The 18,660-nt window shown below is 35.0% G+C and overlaps 1 protein-coding gene and 1 non-coding gene across 2 annotated transcripts in view; both read right to left on the reverse strand.

The window, feature by feature from the left end:
- Positions 1-18,660, reverse strand: part of Bcap29 (B cell receptor associated protein 29) — a 46,471-nt gene that overhangs the window by 19,443 nt on the left and 8,368 nt on the right. Inside the window, exon 6 of the mRNA XM_046422376.2 lies at positions 14,025-14,127. Within this exon, the coding sequence (XP_046278332.1) occupies positions 14,025-14,127 (103 nt within the window). The remainder of the gene's footprint in view (positions 1-14,024; positions 14,128-18,660) is intronic.
- LOC124077979 (small nucleolar RNA U109) lies at positions 10,757-10,878 on the reverse strand. The gene has a single exon (XR_006846776.1). It is a non-coding gene; the product is annotated as a small nucleolar RNA U109 (small nucleolar RNA).

The following is an 18,660-nucleotide window of genomic DNA, read 5'->3' on the forward strand; positions in this document are numbered from 1 at the left end:
ATCATTCCCATTCTACTCTACCATCAGCTTCAAGCTTTGCCACAATGGCTTTTCATTCTTGGTTTGTGTGTATTCTTAAGACTAAGGGAATACACTCAATGCTCATTTTTGCTTCTGAAAGAAATACCACTGAAGCCTGCAGCCCAGATGAAATGATACCTCTTCACTAATTTCCCAATTGTTTCAGTAAGAAAATCATGAGCTCCTCTGCACTGCCATAGTCCTTTGTATTATAACTTTACTTTGACTTTTCTGACCCGTCACCTTACATTTTTAGTATCAGTGAATTTGTCTATTTTCCTCATCATACATTCTTGAAGACTGGGATGACTGTGTATTTATTCATCTTGGTGTTCTTCATAGAATCCAACACAATAAGTTGCAGATGGGCAGATACAATTACAAGTTCAAAAACAGAACTGAGCAAAGATTATATATTGCTTATGTTCCTTTACTATGCAATCCCTTGACCATTTGCAGTATTTCAAGTCCCAGGAGCTGATCCTACAAAAACTGTTAAGGAATACTTGGTTCAAAACAGTTGTAGCCACATTCTATGAAGCAGAAGAATATGCTATTGATTCAGTGTATAAGTCAAAGAAAATCAATTTATGAGAAGGTTTACTGAAATGAAATACCAATTTTCGGGAACTGTGACCACCCACAGAACAGGCCCAGCAGCCTGCTGAGGGGCAGAGCCGCCCCCCACACCCGCGCCTGCCAGGTAGGCGGAACTGTGACCACCGATAGAAAAGGCCCAGTGGCCCGAGGAGGGGCAGAGCTTCCAATCACCCCTGCAACGTAGGCGGGCCTGCGACCCACCGGCAGAAGAGGAGCAGCGGCCTGCTGAGAGGCAGAGCCGCCCCCTCCCCCTGCGCCAGCAAGGTAGACGGAACTGTGACCACCCACAGAACAGGCCCAACGGCCTGCTGAGGGGCAGAGCCGCCCCCCACCCCCCGCGCCTGCCAGGTAGGCGGAACTGTGACCACCGACAGAAAAGGCCCAGTGGCCCGCGGAGGGGCAGAGCTTCCAACCACTCCTGCAAGGTAGGCGGGCCTGCGACCCACCGGCAGAACAGGCGCAGCGGCCTGCTGAGAGGCAGAGCCACCCCCTCCCCCCGCGCCTGCAAGGTAGATGGAACTGTGACCACCAACAGAACAGGCCAGACCTGCAACCCACAGACAGAACAGGCCCAGTGGCCTGAGGAAGGGTAGAGCCGCCCCCCCCGTGCCTGCAAGGTAGGCGGACCTGCGACCCACCGGCAGAACAGCCCCAGAGGCCTGCAGAGGGGCAGTGCCGCTGCCTGTGCCTGCAAAGTAGGAAGAACTGCGACCACCGACAGAACAAGCCTAGCGGCCCGCAGAGGGACAGAGCTGCCGCCCGCGCCTGCAAGGTAGGCGGACCTGCTACTGACCGGCAGAGCAGGCCCAGCGGCCTGCCGGCGTGGTAGGCACATTGCTCCAATTGGAGGAGGAGCAGAGCCGCCGCCCGCGCCTGCGAGGGAGACTTTGCAACTATACAAGACCAATATAAATATATAGGGGGAAAATTCAATAGCACAACAGTTTCACCAAGTAGAAAGGAACGCGAACAGTATGAAGAGACAAGGAAAGAAAGGACCACAAGCAATGCAGGTCAACTCAACGTTAGAAGAGGTAATAGCTGCAGCAGATGGAATGTCAGATAAAGAATTCAGGATATACATGCTTCAGATGATCTGGAGTCTCAAGGAAGACATCAGACAGCAAAATCAGACAATGAAAGATCACTTCAACAATGAATTACATAAACAAATCCAAGAAGCAAAAGATCAACTATACAGGGAGATAGAGGTTATAAAAAACAAACAAACAGAAATCCTAGAAATGCAGGAAGCAATAAACCAACTTAAAAACTCAATTGAGAATACTACCAGCAGAGTAGAACACTTAGAAGATAGAACATCAGACAATGAAGATAAAGTATTTCAACTTGAAAAGAACATAGACAGCTCAGCAAGACTGTTAAGAAACCATGAGCAGAACATCCAAGAAATATGGGATAACATCAAGAGACCAAATATAAGAGTCATTGGGATACAGGAAGGGACAGAGTTTCAAACCAAAGGAATGAGCAATCTATTCAATGAAATAATACGAGAAAACTTCCCAGACTTGAAGAATGAGACAGAATCCCAAATCCTAGAAGCCTACAGGACGCCGAATGTGCAAAATCATAAGAGACCCACACCTAGACACATTATAATGAAGATGCCCAACATACAGAATAAGGAGAGAATTTTAAAAGCTACAAGAGAAAGGAAGCAGATTACATTTAGGGGTAAGCCAATCAGGATAACAGCTGATCTTTCAACACAGACTCTGAAAGCTAGAAGATCCTGGAATAACATATTTCAAACAATGAAAGAAAATGGGTTCCAACCAAGAATTGTGTTTCCAGCGAAATTAAGCTTCAGGATGGAAGATGAAATTAAAACCTTCCACGATAAACAAAAGTTAAAAGAATTTGCAGCTAGAAAACCATCTCTTCAAAACATCCTTGGCAAAACATTACAGGAAGAGGAAATGGAAAATAACAATGAAAACCAACAGTGGGAGGTAGGACAGTAAAGGGGGGAAAATAATCAAAGAGGAAAACAAACCATGTTTAGTAACATAAATAAACAAATATGGCTGGAAGAACAACCCATATCTCAATAATAACCCTAAATGTTAATGGCTTAAACTCACCAATTAAGAGACACAGGCTAGTAGAATGGATCACAAAACAAGACCCAACAATATGCTGCCTACAGGAGACGCATTTGATAGGAAAAGACATACATAGGCTGAAGGTGAAAGGTTGGGAAAAATCATATCACTCATATGGACTTCGGAAACAAGCAGGTGTGTCCATACTCATATCAAATAAAATAGATTTCAAGCCCAAGTTAATCAAAAGGGATAAAGAGGGACACTACATACTGTTCAAGGGAACCATACACCAACAAGACATAACAATCATAAATATATATGCCCCTAACAATGGTGCAGCTATGTTCATCAAACAAACTCTTCTCAAGTTCAAGAGTCTAATAGACCACCATACCATAATCATGGGAGACTTCAACACACCTCTCTCACCAATGGACAGATCTTCCAAACAAAAGTTGAATAAGGAAACTATAGAACTCAATAACACAATTAATAACCTAGACTTAATTGACATATATAGAATATACTACCCAACATCAAGCAGTTACACTTTTTTCTCAGCAGCACATGGATCCTTCTCAAAAATAGATCACATATTATGTCACAGGGCAACTCTTAGACAATATAAAGGAGTAGAGATAATACCATGCATCTTATCTGATCATAATGGAATGAAACTGAAAATCAACGATAAAAGAAGGAAGGAAAAAGCATACATCACTTGGAGAATGAACAATAGGTTACTGAATGATCAATGGGTTATAGAAGACATCAAGGAGGAAATTAAAAAATTCTTAGAGATAAATGAAAACACAGACACAACATATCGGAATCTATGGGACACATTGAAAGCAGTTCTAAGAGGAAAATTCATTGCGTGGAGTTCATTCCTTAAAAAAAGAAAAAACCAACAAATAAATGATCTCATACTTCATCTCAAAATCCTAGAAAAAGAAGAGCAAAACAACAGCAAAAGAAGTAGAAGGCAAGAAATAATGAAAATCAGAGCTGAAATTAATGAAATTGAAACAAAATAACAATTGAAAAAATTGACAAAACTAAAAGTTGGTTCTTTGAAAAAATAAACAAAATCGACAGACCCTTAGCCATGCTAGCGAAGAGAAGAAGAGAGAGAACTCAAATTACTAGCATACGGGATGAAAAAGGCAATATCACAACAGACACTTCAGAAATACAGAAGATAATCAAAAACTATTTTGAATCCTTATACCCCAATAAATTAGAAGATAGTGAAGGCATAGATAAATTTCTTAAGTCATATGATCTGCCCAGATTGAGTCAGGAGGATAGAGACAACCTAAACAGACCAATATCAATTGAGGAAATAGAAGAAACCATCAAAAGACTACCAACTAAGAAAAGCCCAGGACTGGATGGGTATACAGCAGAGTTTTACAAAACCTTTTAAGAGGAACTAATACCAATACTTTTCAAGCTACTTCAGGAAATAGAAAAAGAGGGAGAACTTCCAAATTCATTCTACGAGGCCAACATTACCCTGATACCTAAACCAGACAAAGACACTTCAAAGAAAGAAAACTACAGACCAATATCTCTAATGAACCTAGATGCAAAAATCCTCAATAAAATTCTGGCGAATCGGATACAAAAACATATCAAAAAAATTGTGCACCATGATCAAGTAGGATTCATCCCTGGGATGCAAGGCTGGTTCAATATACGGAAATCAATAAATGTTATTCACCACATCAATAGACTTAAAAATAAGAACCATATGATCATCTCGATAGATGCGGAAAAAGCATTCGACAAAGTACAGCATCCCTTTATGTTCAAAACTCTAGAAAAACTAGGGATAACAGGAACATACCTCAATATTGGAAAAGCAATCTATGCTAAGAAAAATTGAAGGCATTCCCTCTAAAATCTGGAACAAGACAGGGATACCCTCTCTCACCACTTCTGTTCAACATAGTTCTCGAAACACTGGCCAGAGCAATTAGACAGATGAAAGAAATTAAAGGCATAAAAATAGGAAAAGAAGAACTTAAATTATCACTATTTGCAGAGGACATGATTCTATACCTAGCAGACCCAAAAGGGTCTACAAAGAAACTATTAGAGCTAATAAATGAATTCAGCAAAGTGGCAGGATATAAAATCAACACGCATAAATCAAAGGCATTCCTGTATATCAGCGACAAATCCTCTGAAATGGAAATGAGGACAACCACTCCATTCACAATATCTTCAAAAAAAATAAAATACTTGGGAATCAACCTAACAAAAGAGGTGAAAGACTTATACAATGAAAACTACAGAACCCTAAAGAGAGAAATAGAAGAAGATCTTAGAAGATGGAAAAATATACCCTGTTCATGGATAGGCAGAACTAACATCATCAAAATGGCGATATTACCAAAAGTTCTCTATAGGTTTAATGCAATGCCAATCAAAATCCCAATGGCATTTCTTGTAGAAATAGAGAAAGCAATCATGAAATTCATATGGAAAAATAAACGACCCAGAATAGCAAAAACAATGCTAAGCAGGAAGTGTGAATCAGCCGGTATAGCGATACCAGACTTCAAACTATACTACAGAGCAATAGTAACAAAAACAGCATGGTACTGGTACCAAAACAGGCGGGTGGACCAATGGTACAGAATAGAGGACACAGAAACCAATCCACAAAACTACAACTATCTTATATTTGATAAAGGGGCTAAAAGCATGCAATGGAGGAAGGATAGCATCTTCAACAAATGATGCTGGGAAAACTGGAAATCCATATGCAACAAAATGAAACTGAATCCCTTTCTCTCGCCATGCACAAAAGTGAATTCAAAATGGATCAAAGAGCTTGATATCAAATCAGAGACACGCCGTCTGATAGAAGAAAAAGTTGGCTACGATCTACAGTCGGTGGGGTCGGGCTCCAAATTCCTCAATAGGACACCCATAGCACAAAAGTTAATAACTAGAATCAACAAATGGGACTTACTCAAACTAAAAAGTTTTTTCTCAGCAAAAGAAACAATAAGAGAGGTAAATAGGGAGCCTACATCCTGGGAACAAATCTTTACTCCTCACACTTCAGATAGAGCCCTAATATCCAGAGTATACAAAGAACTCAAAAAATTAGACAATAAGAGAACAAACAACCCAATCAACAAATGGGCCAAGGACCTGAACAGACACTTCTCAGAGGAGGACATACAATTAACCAACAAGGACATGAAAAAATGCTCACCATCTCTAGCAGTCAGAGAAATGCAAATCAAAACCACCCTAAGATACCATCTCACTCCAGTTAGATTGGCAGCCATTATGAAGTCAAACAACAAGTGCTGGCGAGGATGTGGGGAAAAGGGTACACTTGTACATTGCTGGTGGGACTGCAAATTGGTGCAGCCAATTTGGAAAGCAGTATGGAGATTTCTTGGAAAGCTGGGAATGGAGCCACCATTTGACCCAGCTATTCCCCTTCTCGGTCTGTTCCCTAAAGACCTAAAAAGAGCATGCTACAGGGACACTGCTACATTGATGTTCATAGCAGCACAGTTCACAATAGCAAGACTGTGCAACCAACCTAGATGCCCTTCAATAGATGAATGGATAAAAAAAATGTGGCATTTATACACAATGGAGTATTACTCTGCATTAAAAAATGACAAAATCATAGAATTTACAGGGAAATGGATGGCATTAGAGCAGATTATGCTAAGTGAAGCTAGCCAATCCCTAAAAAACAATTGCCAAATGTCTTCTTTGATATAAGGAGAGTAACTAAGAACAGAGTAGGGTCGAAGAGCAGGAGAAGAAGATTAACATTAAACAGGGATGAGAGGTGGGAGGGAAAGGGAGAGAGAAGGGAAATTGCATGGAAATGGAAGGAGACCCTCAGAGTTATACAAAAGTACATACAAGAGGAAGTGAGGGGAAAGGGAAAAATAATACAAGGGGGACAAATGAATGTCAGTAGAGGGGGCAGAGAGAAAAGAGGGGAGGGGAGGGGAGGGGAGGGGAGGGGGATAGTAGAGGATAGGAAAGGCAGCAGAACACAACAGACACTAGTATGGCAATATGTAATTCAATGGATGTGTAACTGATGTGATTCTGCAATCTGTATATGGGGTAAAAATGGGAGCTCATAACCCACTTGAATCAAAATGTGAAATATGATATATCAAGAACTATGTAATGTTTTGAACAACCAACAATAAAAAATTTAAAAAAAAAAAAAGAAATACCAATTTTCACATACGGTGGGTACAAAAATTTTTACCTGACAGCAATATTTTGTTAACATTTAAGAAAGCAAAGCAAGATGGAAAGAGAGGAAATATTTTTTAGTTGTAGATAAACATACAATATCTTTATTTATTTTTATGTGGTGCTGAGGATCAAACCCAGTGTCTCATACATGTGAGGCAAGTACTTTACCACTGGGCTACAGCCCCAGCCCTTACAGTCTTATTTTTAATAATGAAAAAAAAAAAAAAAAAAAAAAACAGAAAACATGCTGATTTCTTTTTTCAAATCACTTCTCCTTTCCTGTGAAGGTTTACTATTCCATATCAACAGATCCAAAAGATGTTCTAACAACCAACCATATTCTTAACACTAATGAGAAATTGTTATGTTAGCACATGCCCTCTTTTTCTTCCCAATGTTCCATCCAAGAGAGTTAAATATTCAAGATTGTGTGCTAACAGATGGATAAAACATTCCAGGTCCTGTCTTAATGACAGCATGAGACATCTTTCTGAAGTGAAGAATATGATTTAATTAACCACCTGCTGAACTTAAGTTTGAGGGAAAGGGAAGTTACTGTGTAAAGTTCTCTCTCATGAAAAATAAACGTAATTAAAGAATCAAAAAGCCAACAGTGAAAATAGTTCTTGATGGTCATTTCTGCTTCTTGATTATGCTATTTGGGGTGACAAAAAAATTACAACTAGTTATTCCCTTGTTTAATGGAAAACTGTTGCCAAAAAGGGTTAATGGCTGGACCAAAGTTATACAGTGTATTCTCACAGACTTTGAAAAGTAAAATTCATATGATAGAAGTTAAACTACTTCTCATATTTAGGGTCCACTCTCAAAGTACAATTGGAAATAGTCCATTAATTAGGTAATTCAAGCAAAACATCTACTGCCTCACAACTACCAAGATACTTGGAAGAGAGGTTAAAAAAAAAACAATAAAAATCTTTCTCATTATATATATGTATTATACATGTATTATAGAAAATAATTTAAAATCCAGAAAAGTCATTCATTATACATTCCAAAGATAACCATTTGTGTATTAATAGTTTGGTGTATGTTTTTCCTAAGTGTTTTTATACTAGATTTGCCCAGTTTAATTTCTGTACCTCATTTGGCAATAAACATAAATTGCTAAAAGTTCATACATTTATTATAAAAGTATTTTATAATAAATGTATATAAAAATGTATATAAAAGGTCTAGTGAACATGCACAGCTAGGCAAGAAATAGGCAGGAAGAAAGAATACCAAGGTATTCAAATTAATTATCCTCCTTTAGGAGATCCATCAATCGACTCCTCAAGTTTACAGAATTATTGTTTATTGCTTCCTAGTGTGACCATCAACTTCTAACTGACCAGTCTGCTATATATATTGTTCCTCTTACTCAGAAGAGTAAAGCCATTTCACTCAATTTTCTGCCACTCTAAGTTCATCAAAACATTTAGAGAACTGTGATTTTTATCCTTATTCCCTGGAGCATTCCTATATTCTGTATGCATTTAGCACTCTCCACTTATATTTTTGTGATATACTAATCTATGTATCCTATGTATGTATGTTTAATCCACACATCTGGACCACAAACACTTCAGGAAACAATCTACTTTCTCTTGCTTTAATGTCCACTTTGTAAAGAGTATAATAGCTTTTCCTTAGGACAGATTATCAGTTTTGCTTGCTGGGATTGTTAATAACACATAAGGTATCCTTGAATTTCTGTCTTAATATCTTCTCCACAGCTTTTCCTCCCGTTCATGGAAGACAAATAGTTTCAGGCTTTGGGAATAGATAAAAAGCTCACAAAAAAGGAAAATAATCACAACTAAGTGGTAATGTAACAAGGAACCATACAGAATAAAATATCAACATTGCATATTCATTTCAGGAAAGTAATCCTATAGAAAGCAAGACTCTTTTTGCTGTTTAACAATAACATTAACTGTAAGAGGAGATAATACAGATGAAGTAATAAAAACTAATAAATCCTTTATTTACTTAACTAAAAGGCTTGGTCATAGATTTTGCTTTAAAAGTTAATATACTACAAATTACATATTGCCTACTGCTATATCCATCCACGGCTTCACACACGGTAGGCAAGTACTCTACCACTGAGGTATACCTCTAGGCCTATGGTATTCCTTTTTTTTGGGGGGTGGGTACTGGGGACTGAACTCAGGGGCACTGGATCACTGAGCCACATCCCCAGCCCTATTTTGTATTTTATTTAGAGACAGGGTCTCACTGAATTGCTTAGTGTTTCATTTTTGCTGAGGCTGGCTCTGAACTTAAATTCTCCTGCTTCAGCCTTCCGAGCTGCTGAGAGTGTGGCAAAGCCACAGGTGTGTGGCAAATGATGATTATTTTTAGCTCCAATATATTCAAGGGTAGTAAAAGGAAATTTTATTTCTTTTCAAGGTAGGTCAAGGTGATATGAAGGTATTTATTTAGGAAGATAGTTGAATTAACAGTATTTCAAATAGGGGACTAAAATATTTTGTTTCTTGGTTCAAATGTAAGGTCGCTGTTATATTCTGTCAATACTTAGGCATACTTAATACGCTTTTATATTCACCTTAAATTGTGTTTGCATATAATTTTTTTAGAAAACTGATTTAAAATTTGCTTTTTCCTCAACAGATACACTTTTTAAGGAAAGTATTAGTTATGCTTCATGTCCAATTATTTTGGAATGAATGAATTATTGAAAACGTATTTTAAGGGCTGGGGATGTGGCTCAAGCGGTAGCGTGCTCGCCTGGCACGCGTGCGGCCCGGGTTCGATCCTCAGCACCACATACAAAACAAAAGATGTTTTATCCGCCAATAACTAAAAAATAAATATTAAAAAATTCTCTCTCTCTCTCTCTCTCCCCCCTCTCTTAAAAAAAAAGAAAATGTATTTTAAAAATTGTTGATAATTTATTTTGATTATATATATATATATATATATATATATATTTTTTTTTTTTTTTTTTTTTTTTTTTTGTGGTGCTGGGGAATCAAACCCAGGGCCTTATACATGCAAGGCAAGCACTGTACCAACTGAGCTATATCCCCAGCTCAAGTTCACAATAGCTAAATTGTGGAACCAACCTAGATGCCCTTCAATAGATGAATGGATAAAAAAAATCTGGCATACATACACAATGGAAAATTACTCAGCAATAAAAGAGAATAAAAATCATGACATTTGCAGGTAAATGGATGGAGTTAGAGAATATCATGCTAAGCAAAATAAGCCAATCCCAAAAAACCAAATGCCAAATATTTTCTCTGATATAAGGAGGCTGATTCATAGTGGGATAGGGAGAAGGAGCATGGGAGGAATAGACGGACTCTAGATAGGGCAGAGGGGTTGGAGGGGAAGGGAGGGGACATGGGGTTATTAATGATGGTGGAATGTGATGATCATTATTATCCAAAGTACAGGTATGAAGACACAAATTGGTGTGAAAATACTATATATACAATCAGAGATATGAAAAATTATGCTCTATATGCGTAATAAGATTACATGGTAATGCATTCTGCTGTCATATATAAATCAAAATAAATAAATAAAAAATTTGTTGATGAAAGAAAGGCAGGAATGCAAGCAGAGTTAAGGAATTTGCCTCAGTCACTTTGCTTTTTGTAGGAGATATACACTACTATACAACCTATACATCCTTTATTATAAGATTGGCAGCCCTAAAAATTCCTTTTTTAAAAAAATATTTATTTTTTAGTTGTAGTTGGACACAATGCCTTTATTTATTTATTTTTATGTGGTGCTGAGGATCGAACCCAGGGCCTTACACTTGCTAGGCGAGCACTCTACTGCTGACCCACAACCCCAGCCCAAGAATTCCTTTTTTAACATAGCATGTGATAGATGTATTCCTGTCCCTGAAGGAATGAGGGGCAGATACTTCTATACACAGCTCAATCACTATTTAATCATATTTACCCTTTCCTGGATGCATGCAATGACTGAGTGTTGCATGTTTCTTTTAATTTCAAGAATAAATACTGGGAAAATATTTATTTATAAGAACAAGTAACAGTTTTCCTGGATGTGTCCTTTGAAGTCAATCTCCTTGGACGATAGGTTTTTTTATAATATAAAGTTCTATTTCTGTTATAAAAGCTTATGAGACAGACTGTAAATTCCTTAAAACTTCGGCTATCATTTTTCATAGCAGTGCTCTTTCTCAAATACTCCACACTCTGGGATATCGGAGTCATTGTTAAATGGATTATTAAAATGACAGACGAGGTTCTTACACATGACTAAGTAGTCCTGAGTATAAATTAGGTGCTTTGGGATATGTATGCTCTCTTTTAAATCTCTAGAGTGATATTACTACATTGAAGTACAGGAATAGTTTACTAACTGGTCAAATCTAAGCTGGTAATTAAAAACTGATGAAGTTTGGCACTACGATAGAACATTTTTAATAACTGCCTTCAGAATGCCACTTTTCTAATTTGGAACTTATCAATTTACATAAAACTTTGTATTTACAGTTCCACTAATATACTTGGGAGAAAATGTTTCACTTAAATTTAAGAAACACCAAAGGCAAGAAAATTCATATGGAAAATATCTTGGCCTCTCTCAACATTTGCAAATATAAAAGTCTTTACTGAAAACTTTTCAAACACTTTTCACCATAATATCCTAAATTTTTAGGAATCAATGAATATTTTTGAGTGATATTATATATAAAATATATTGCTGCATGAATCTAAATCCATAATTCTAATTGATACAATTTCTTTATTCTTGCTTTCATGAATCTTACTGGTTGAAGAGAACATGGTTGAAAAAATGCCTTCTTTAGAAATGGGACCTTTGAGTTTCTCAAGGTTATTAAGAATATTAAAAAAGTAACTTTGGGTAAATAAGATGTTTTCATAAAATATCACATATCTTGCAGGAACCAAACCAGGCATACTCAAACAGGTAAAATCCGCTTTTATCTCAATACTTTCTCACTTTGAAAGGAGTTATGTAGTCTACATTTCAAACACGGAAGTTGTTGTTTCTTGTTATCAGATTACAAGTACAATGCCTATATTATCAAAGAGTTCATTTTCTCCAAACACCAAATTTGTCTTTTAAAGAAATACTCATATAGTATTTAAGCTGATATTTATGTCAGACTTAGGAAACTAATTAAAGCTTCCTGAGAGGGGTCAAGAGAGGCATACAAAGCCTACAGCTTATTCTTGTCTTTTATTTTTGTACCACCTGTTTATAAGAAAAGGAATCAATAACCTTCCTACGTTCATATATAAATACATGACTATTAGAACTTCACAGCATGTACAATCACAAAAATGGAAAGTCATACTCCATGCACATTTGATACGTCAAAATACATTCTACTGTCATATATAACTAAAACGAACAAATAAAAAAAAAGATCCTTGGCTGATATAAAAGAAAGTAAGATTTTGAAACAATTTCCTTCCTTCTTTTCCTTTTCTTTTTACTCATTTAAGATGGCTTGGAAATGGCTCCATGAATTCTCTAAAAGGATTAGCAATAACATTTTATGCTAAGTAAAAAAAAAATGAATACTACTTTCTTTTCTCAAATGACTACTGCAGAGGGTAGGTGACTACTGAATTTTAATGTAAATGTTAAAATTTTTTTTATCATGTCCAGACTTTTTGTAACTGTAGAATATTTATCACTACCAACTATATGATTCCTCAAATTTGAGCTATACCATACCAACCAAATATTCCACTTTGTCTAGAAGGGTAATTTATTTATTTACTTAAATTTTTTTTTAAGTTCAGTTTATTTATTTATTTATTTATTTTATGCGGTGCTGAGAATCAAACCTTTACCAATGAGCCACAACACCAGCCTGGGTAATTTATTTTTAACTTACTGCCTCTAAACTGCCCCCCCCCCCCTTTTTTAACTTTAAATAAGAAACAGAAAAAAAATGCTTAAAGAATTTTTGCATCATAAAATATCCTGTGAATTTTCATATTATTTATAGAATTAGCTTTTATCTTTGGGCTTTCAATTTAAAATTCAAATTTATCTCGATGCAGTAAATCTCATCCAAAGAATGTAAATAGATGTTTAACAATAACATGTTATTATTTCAAGGAACTTTTATTGTACTGAGACCTACTAAAAGGAAACCTAAACTTACAAATGGCAGAAAATAGGTAGATTCAGTCACCAAATATTCTCCAACTTATCTCCAAATTAAAGTAGAAGTGATTTGAAATTGGACATGGTCTATGCATTCATATTACCTTGATCCTGACTGGAAGACAAGTTCCCCAGAATCTAGCTAACAGGTTAGGAACAATTGTTCCTATATGCAGAAATGTGCCAGAGGTTAAGCTACACACTTACAACATGAGTTTTCTATAATGACACTGGATTTGGGATGTGCTATGCAGCTGCAGGGAATATTATTTTGTATTTTGGTTAGGAAGAAAATACTGTCAGAATACTTTTTTTCTTTTAATGTAGAAGAAACAGCTGCCTTCATGGAAATGGAGTTGGGGATACTCCAATTCAAGCCTACAGTACAATGTATTTTGGAATGGAGCACTTGAATTCTCAGCTGCCATCCCAGATTATTGCTTCTACGTCTATCCATCTCTTTCAAGGAATGCTTTCCTTTTATCTAGTGGGTAGGAAATATTAGAACTTGGGATAAGCGATATATCTTTTTGTATCCAAAACTAACCTTAGTGACTTGTTTCTATGAAAGTAGTAATACATGATGATAGAAAAATGGGATTCATTTTACAAAAATGTATTTACAAGCAACTTTTTAGGAACATAGCTCTTCTACTAAGGCACGAACATTTGTATTTACAACACAGATCTGAAACACCTACATGTTTCTCTACATAACAGAACATGTTTCTCTTAGCTGATGCAATGTTTTATCTTCATATTTGAGCAGGAATTTATAAATAGGTCATTCTTAGTATTTTGGCCAAAAGGACATTTAAGCATGAGTTTTGTTTTAGGAAAAACAGTGAAGTGTAACAGCATAAAATATGCTAGTCTTTTCACTTTTTTACATGCACACAAAGTTACCATCTAAAGTCTTCTTTAATTCAGCTTTCAGTTTTTCCTGGTCTTCTACTAGTTTTTTATTTTCTGTTTCCAAAGTGTGTTCTTCATCTGTGGTTTTCAAAATCTATCACAAAAGAGAGGTACAGGAAGAAGTAAGCTTAGATTAAGATAGCTAGATAGATAGCTAGATAGCTTATAGCTAGATAGCTTATAGCTAGATAGATAGCTAGATAGCTTAATTAAAGCTCTACTGAATATATTATATAATCTTAAAATCATGTTTGGGAAATAAGGATTAAAATATATTCTGGAACTAAAGGAGACTCAAAATTTTGAAATTAAAAAATAATTTTTAAAAAATCAAGACAAGAAAAAAAATTTATAGGAAGGGAAACAAGTAATCTATCTAAAGCTATTGGTTTTTATTTTATTCTTTGTCCTTTTAGATATTTTATAATTTTCTATAAGGTTACCATTTTCTTTTGCTAACAGAAACTTGATAATTGACACACACAAAAAATATTTCTTTGTATTATGGCTAAAATATCTGAAATGAAAATAAGAATTTCTTGATAAGGTACAATTAGAATTATGTTTTCAAAATTATTCAGGTAAATAACATGAATCTCTCTTCCTCAATTAAGTGCATGGCATAAATCTAAGGAAATAAGAGGTTGACAGTAATTAGAAAACCATTGTGTTCTGGTTGCAAAGCTGTCCACTCAAGACTATTTTTTTATACAGACAAATTTGTAAGAATATAAAGTTGTCAGGGTGGAGACGGATAAGTGGAAAATGACAGGGCCATATCTATGGCTGGAAAATTCTATCTAATTTTCATTGAGCAGTCCCCAAATTATTTTTACTCAGCAATTAATTCTTTACAATGTTATTTATATTTTGAAATCTATTCTGGCTTTTAGAAAAATTGTAGCTTATCTTTTCTAGGCAGGAAAAATTAAGATCTCAACAGTGAAACAACTGATTAAAATAAAAACATCATGAAGTAAAAAATTCCATAATTTATATGGATACAAACTATCACTGTTACTAGAACTAGGAAGCTGACTTAAAGAAATATTAAGGAATTTAAGTTACTAATATAAATAAATGAACATTTAAAAACTAAAATATGTAACCTCTAGCATGGGTTAGTGGACTAAATAAAGTGGCAACAACTTAATACTGACAGCTTCCAGGGTCTGGTAAAAGAGCAACTCACAAGAATTTTACACAGACTGAGGTAAGAATTTCAAGGGCAGAGTGATTCATTTTTTAATGTAAGTTGATATGGTCAACAAACAAAACTTACAAATTTCCACTGAGCAATGACTATAGGCAAATATTTTATAATCCAAGGTGCTGTAAGAGAAACATGATTCCTACTCTTAGGTAACTTTAGTAGAAATGAAAAGATGAGCATAAAAACTGTTGCACAAGACCAAATATAGTACTAATGCACTATAACAAAAATTAGGCAAGTCAGAGGAGGAATTAAAGCTCTACTGAATATATCATAAAATCTTAAAATCATGTTTGGGAAATAAGGATTAAAATATATTCTGGAACTAAAGGAGACTCAAAATTTTGAAATTAAAAAATATTTTTTTTTAAAAATCAAGACAAGAAAAAAAAATTTCTCCAAGTCTTTTAATTTGTTGCTTAGTTCAAGTTCAAAACAATTATAGCTGTTACTTCATTGAATTCAGTTCATAAAATCTCTAGTGATTACTCAAATTGGAAAAGAATCACTGAGTTGCAGGAATGTTTATAGTGACTACTTGAATTATTATGGCAATGATTTGGAAAAGTTGGATTTGTGTTAGTCTTGTAAATAAGCTTTCATTACTGCACCTGTAAAATCATCCAAATTTATTATGTGTAACTTCACTTTGGAGACAGACCAGGGACCCTAGAATCTGAAATTCAATAGCTACCAGCTACATGAACATAAGTATTCTCTGTCCCACTCACCTCATCCCACCTTGGTAAGTGACTGGAACAAAAAGTCTGTGCGAGGTAAAACTCTATACTGTTTTTTTTTTTTTTTTTTAATTTTAAAGCACTTAAATTAAAAGTGAGTTTTTTTTCTTAGTTTTAGTTTTATTTTTGTAATTATTTCCTTCAACTGAGAGGCAGAACAGAAAAGGCTCAAACTTCATTTTTTTAAAACAATTTTTTTTTAGTTGTTGATGAATCTTTATTTTATTCCTTTATTTATATGTGGAGCTGAGAATCGAATCCAGTGCCTCACACATGCTAGGCAAGCACTCTGAGCACAACCTCAGCCCACTACAAGTCATTTTAATAACAGGATAGGAATTGAGGGCAGAAAACAAAGTGGTTTTAAATGTGGATTCTAGTGTCAGGCTGCTTAGTTTCCAATTTTCTGAGTAACAGAAAACTTGATTTTGTGCAAGTTACTTAGCCTTTCTAGGCCTGTTTCTTCATCTATAAAATGCAGATAATAAAATATAAAACTCACAGGATTGTTATGAGAATTAAGAGAGTTAATACCTTACTGTCTAGCATTTGAAGCAATACTTGACATGTTGTTAACTATTATTTACAGATAAGGAAACTTTAAGACCAGAACACACAAGTAACATCCCAGGTCACATTGCTAATTACTTAATTACTTACTTACTTAATTAATTGCTAATTACTTAACTGCAGGGACTGGTACCCAAGTCTCTTAGATCTCAAGATAATGAGCTTTCTACTACATAACATGCCTCTGATAGAGAACAAAGAGAAAGTTTTATTTTTCCTTAGCTAATATTTCAAAATCCACAAGTACCTGAAATCAAAGCCATCCTTTATATTTTCACCTATGGCTTTTATTTTATTGGTCAATTAGTTACATTCTGAGCACTGAGAGTATTTTGGTCTAGTTCACAGACTTTCGTCCCACTGTATACTAGCCTTAGTCCTGCATTATCTGTGCTTCATCTGATGATCCAGCACCACTGAATAGGTCTCAGCTATGTAGGAAGCAGGGAACCAGGACAGCATGGAACCAAAGGAAAGGAAAATAAAAAAACAAGAAACTGTGGGAGGTCAAGGAATCAGTGACCATAAAATAGATTTCCTTCCTTGGGGTAACAGACTTGAAAACAATTTCCAAAAGCAAAGCTCCAAAAATATTTTGAGGAAAGTGATTTTTTTTTTTGAAGAATAAGGGAAATTTAAGTGCACTAATTATGGTGTACATGGGAAAAGTAACAGTTTCAAAACTTTAAATACTTTACATTTTTGTAGAGTTGAGCAGTAAAGAGAAAGACAACTGAAGATGAAAAAGTAAATGTCCTTACAGTAGTTATAATTCATTACTCTGATATGATGTATATAATTTACAATCAATATGAGCATCCAAGAAGTCTTTTCATAAAAATGAGGCTATGTACTTTTGAATTTAGCCATCATAAGTTAATCAAAGCTTAGAGGACTGTATTTTGTTTTCTATTATTGGGAAATGAGATCAAAGGATAAAAAAACGATGCAAGTAACATTAAAGCACAAAATAAAGTGCTTGACTGTGCTGCTGATACATTCCAAAAAAGAAAATGACATATTGCTTGCTTCTGAATACAGAAAATACCAAAGCAAATTTACAAGACTTTGATAGATCAATGACTTTTTGAAATAGAGCAAATCAAAATATAAACTGGTTCTTGTACTCCAAAAGTTTCCTTAACACATGCTAACAATCTACTCAAAAGAAAGACTTCTGAATTCTGTTTCTATGAACAGAGATCTTTCTTTACCTTTTTTGTTACAGTATAAATGATGCAGATATAAAAAATAAAATATGGGCTTTGAAGATGTGACCATAATAATGGAGAGTCATTACAATTTTTTGCAATTAGTTGTTGCCTCATTTAATAGGTTTTAGAAAGCTTTATTCTGTATCATGCATAGCTAACTTATTTAGAATTGATGAAAGGGGGTGCTAATTATCCTTTCTGTAAGAGACTGAACATTAAGATTTAGACAAGGACTTTAATTTTCTATTGCTTGACTCAAAATACTTTATACCTAACTATAACTTGGTGTAATGATAATGACTGTTTGCATTTCTTTAATTCACAAGAGAAAAATAATTTTGGGATGTGGATGTGGATCAGTGGTAGAGCGCTTGCCTAACATGTGTAAGGCACTGGGTTTGATCCCTGGCACCACAAAAATAAATAAATTAATAAAACAAATAAAGTAAAGGTATTTGTCCATCTACAATTTAAAAAATATTAAAAAAATAATATTATTGCATTATTTTAGGAATGATTTCTTCAAGAAAATGTGTTTCTCTTCTCTTTTTTCTAAGGAGAATGAGTGAAACTAATGGGACTTAATATGAACTGACAACACTGAAGCATTGAAACCTGACTCCTAAATTTTAAATTTCTTTAGAAAAAAAGATATCCAAAGTAATTTTGTATCTTTCATTTTTCCATTTGTTCTTTTTGGTCAATGGAAAAAACACCAGTACCTAATCCACACTGAATGTAAGGGGAAGGATAATATAGGATTCTCAAAGTAGGAATATCATTAGCATCACCAAAATAAAGATTTAAACTATTATGAGCAATCATCAATCTACAACCAATGACCTCTCTCTGCTTTTTATACAACCAATCATACTTTAATTGAAAAAGAA

The sequence above is a fragment of the Marmota monax genome, unplaced genomic scaffold (assembly GCF_021218885.2).
Source record: "Marmota monax isolate L192 unplaced genomic scaffold, Marmota_monax_Labrador192_F-V1.1 WCK01_AAM20220418_F8-fsc00027, whole genome shotgun sequence".
NCBI classification, from domain to species: domain Eukaryota; kingdom Metazoa; phylum Chordata; class Mammalia; order Rodentia; family Sciuridae; genus Marmota; species Marmota monax.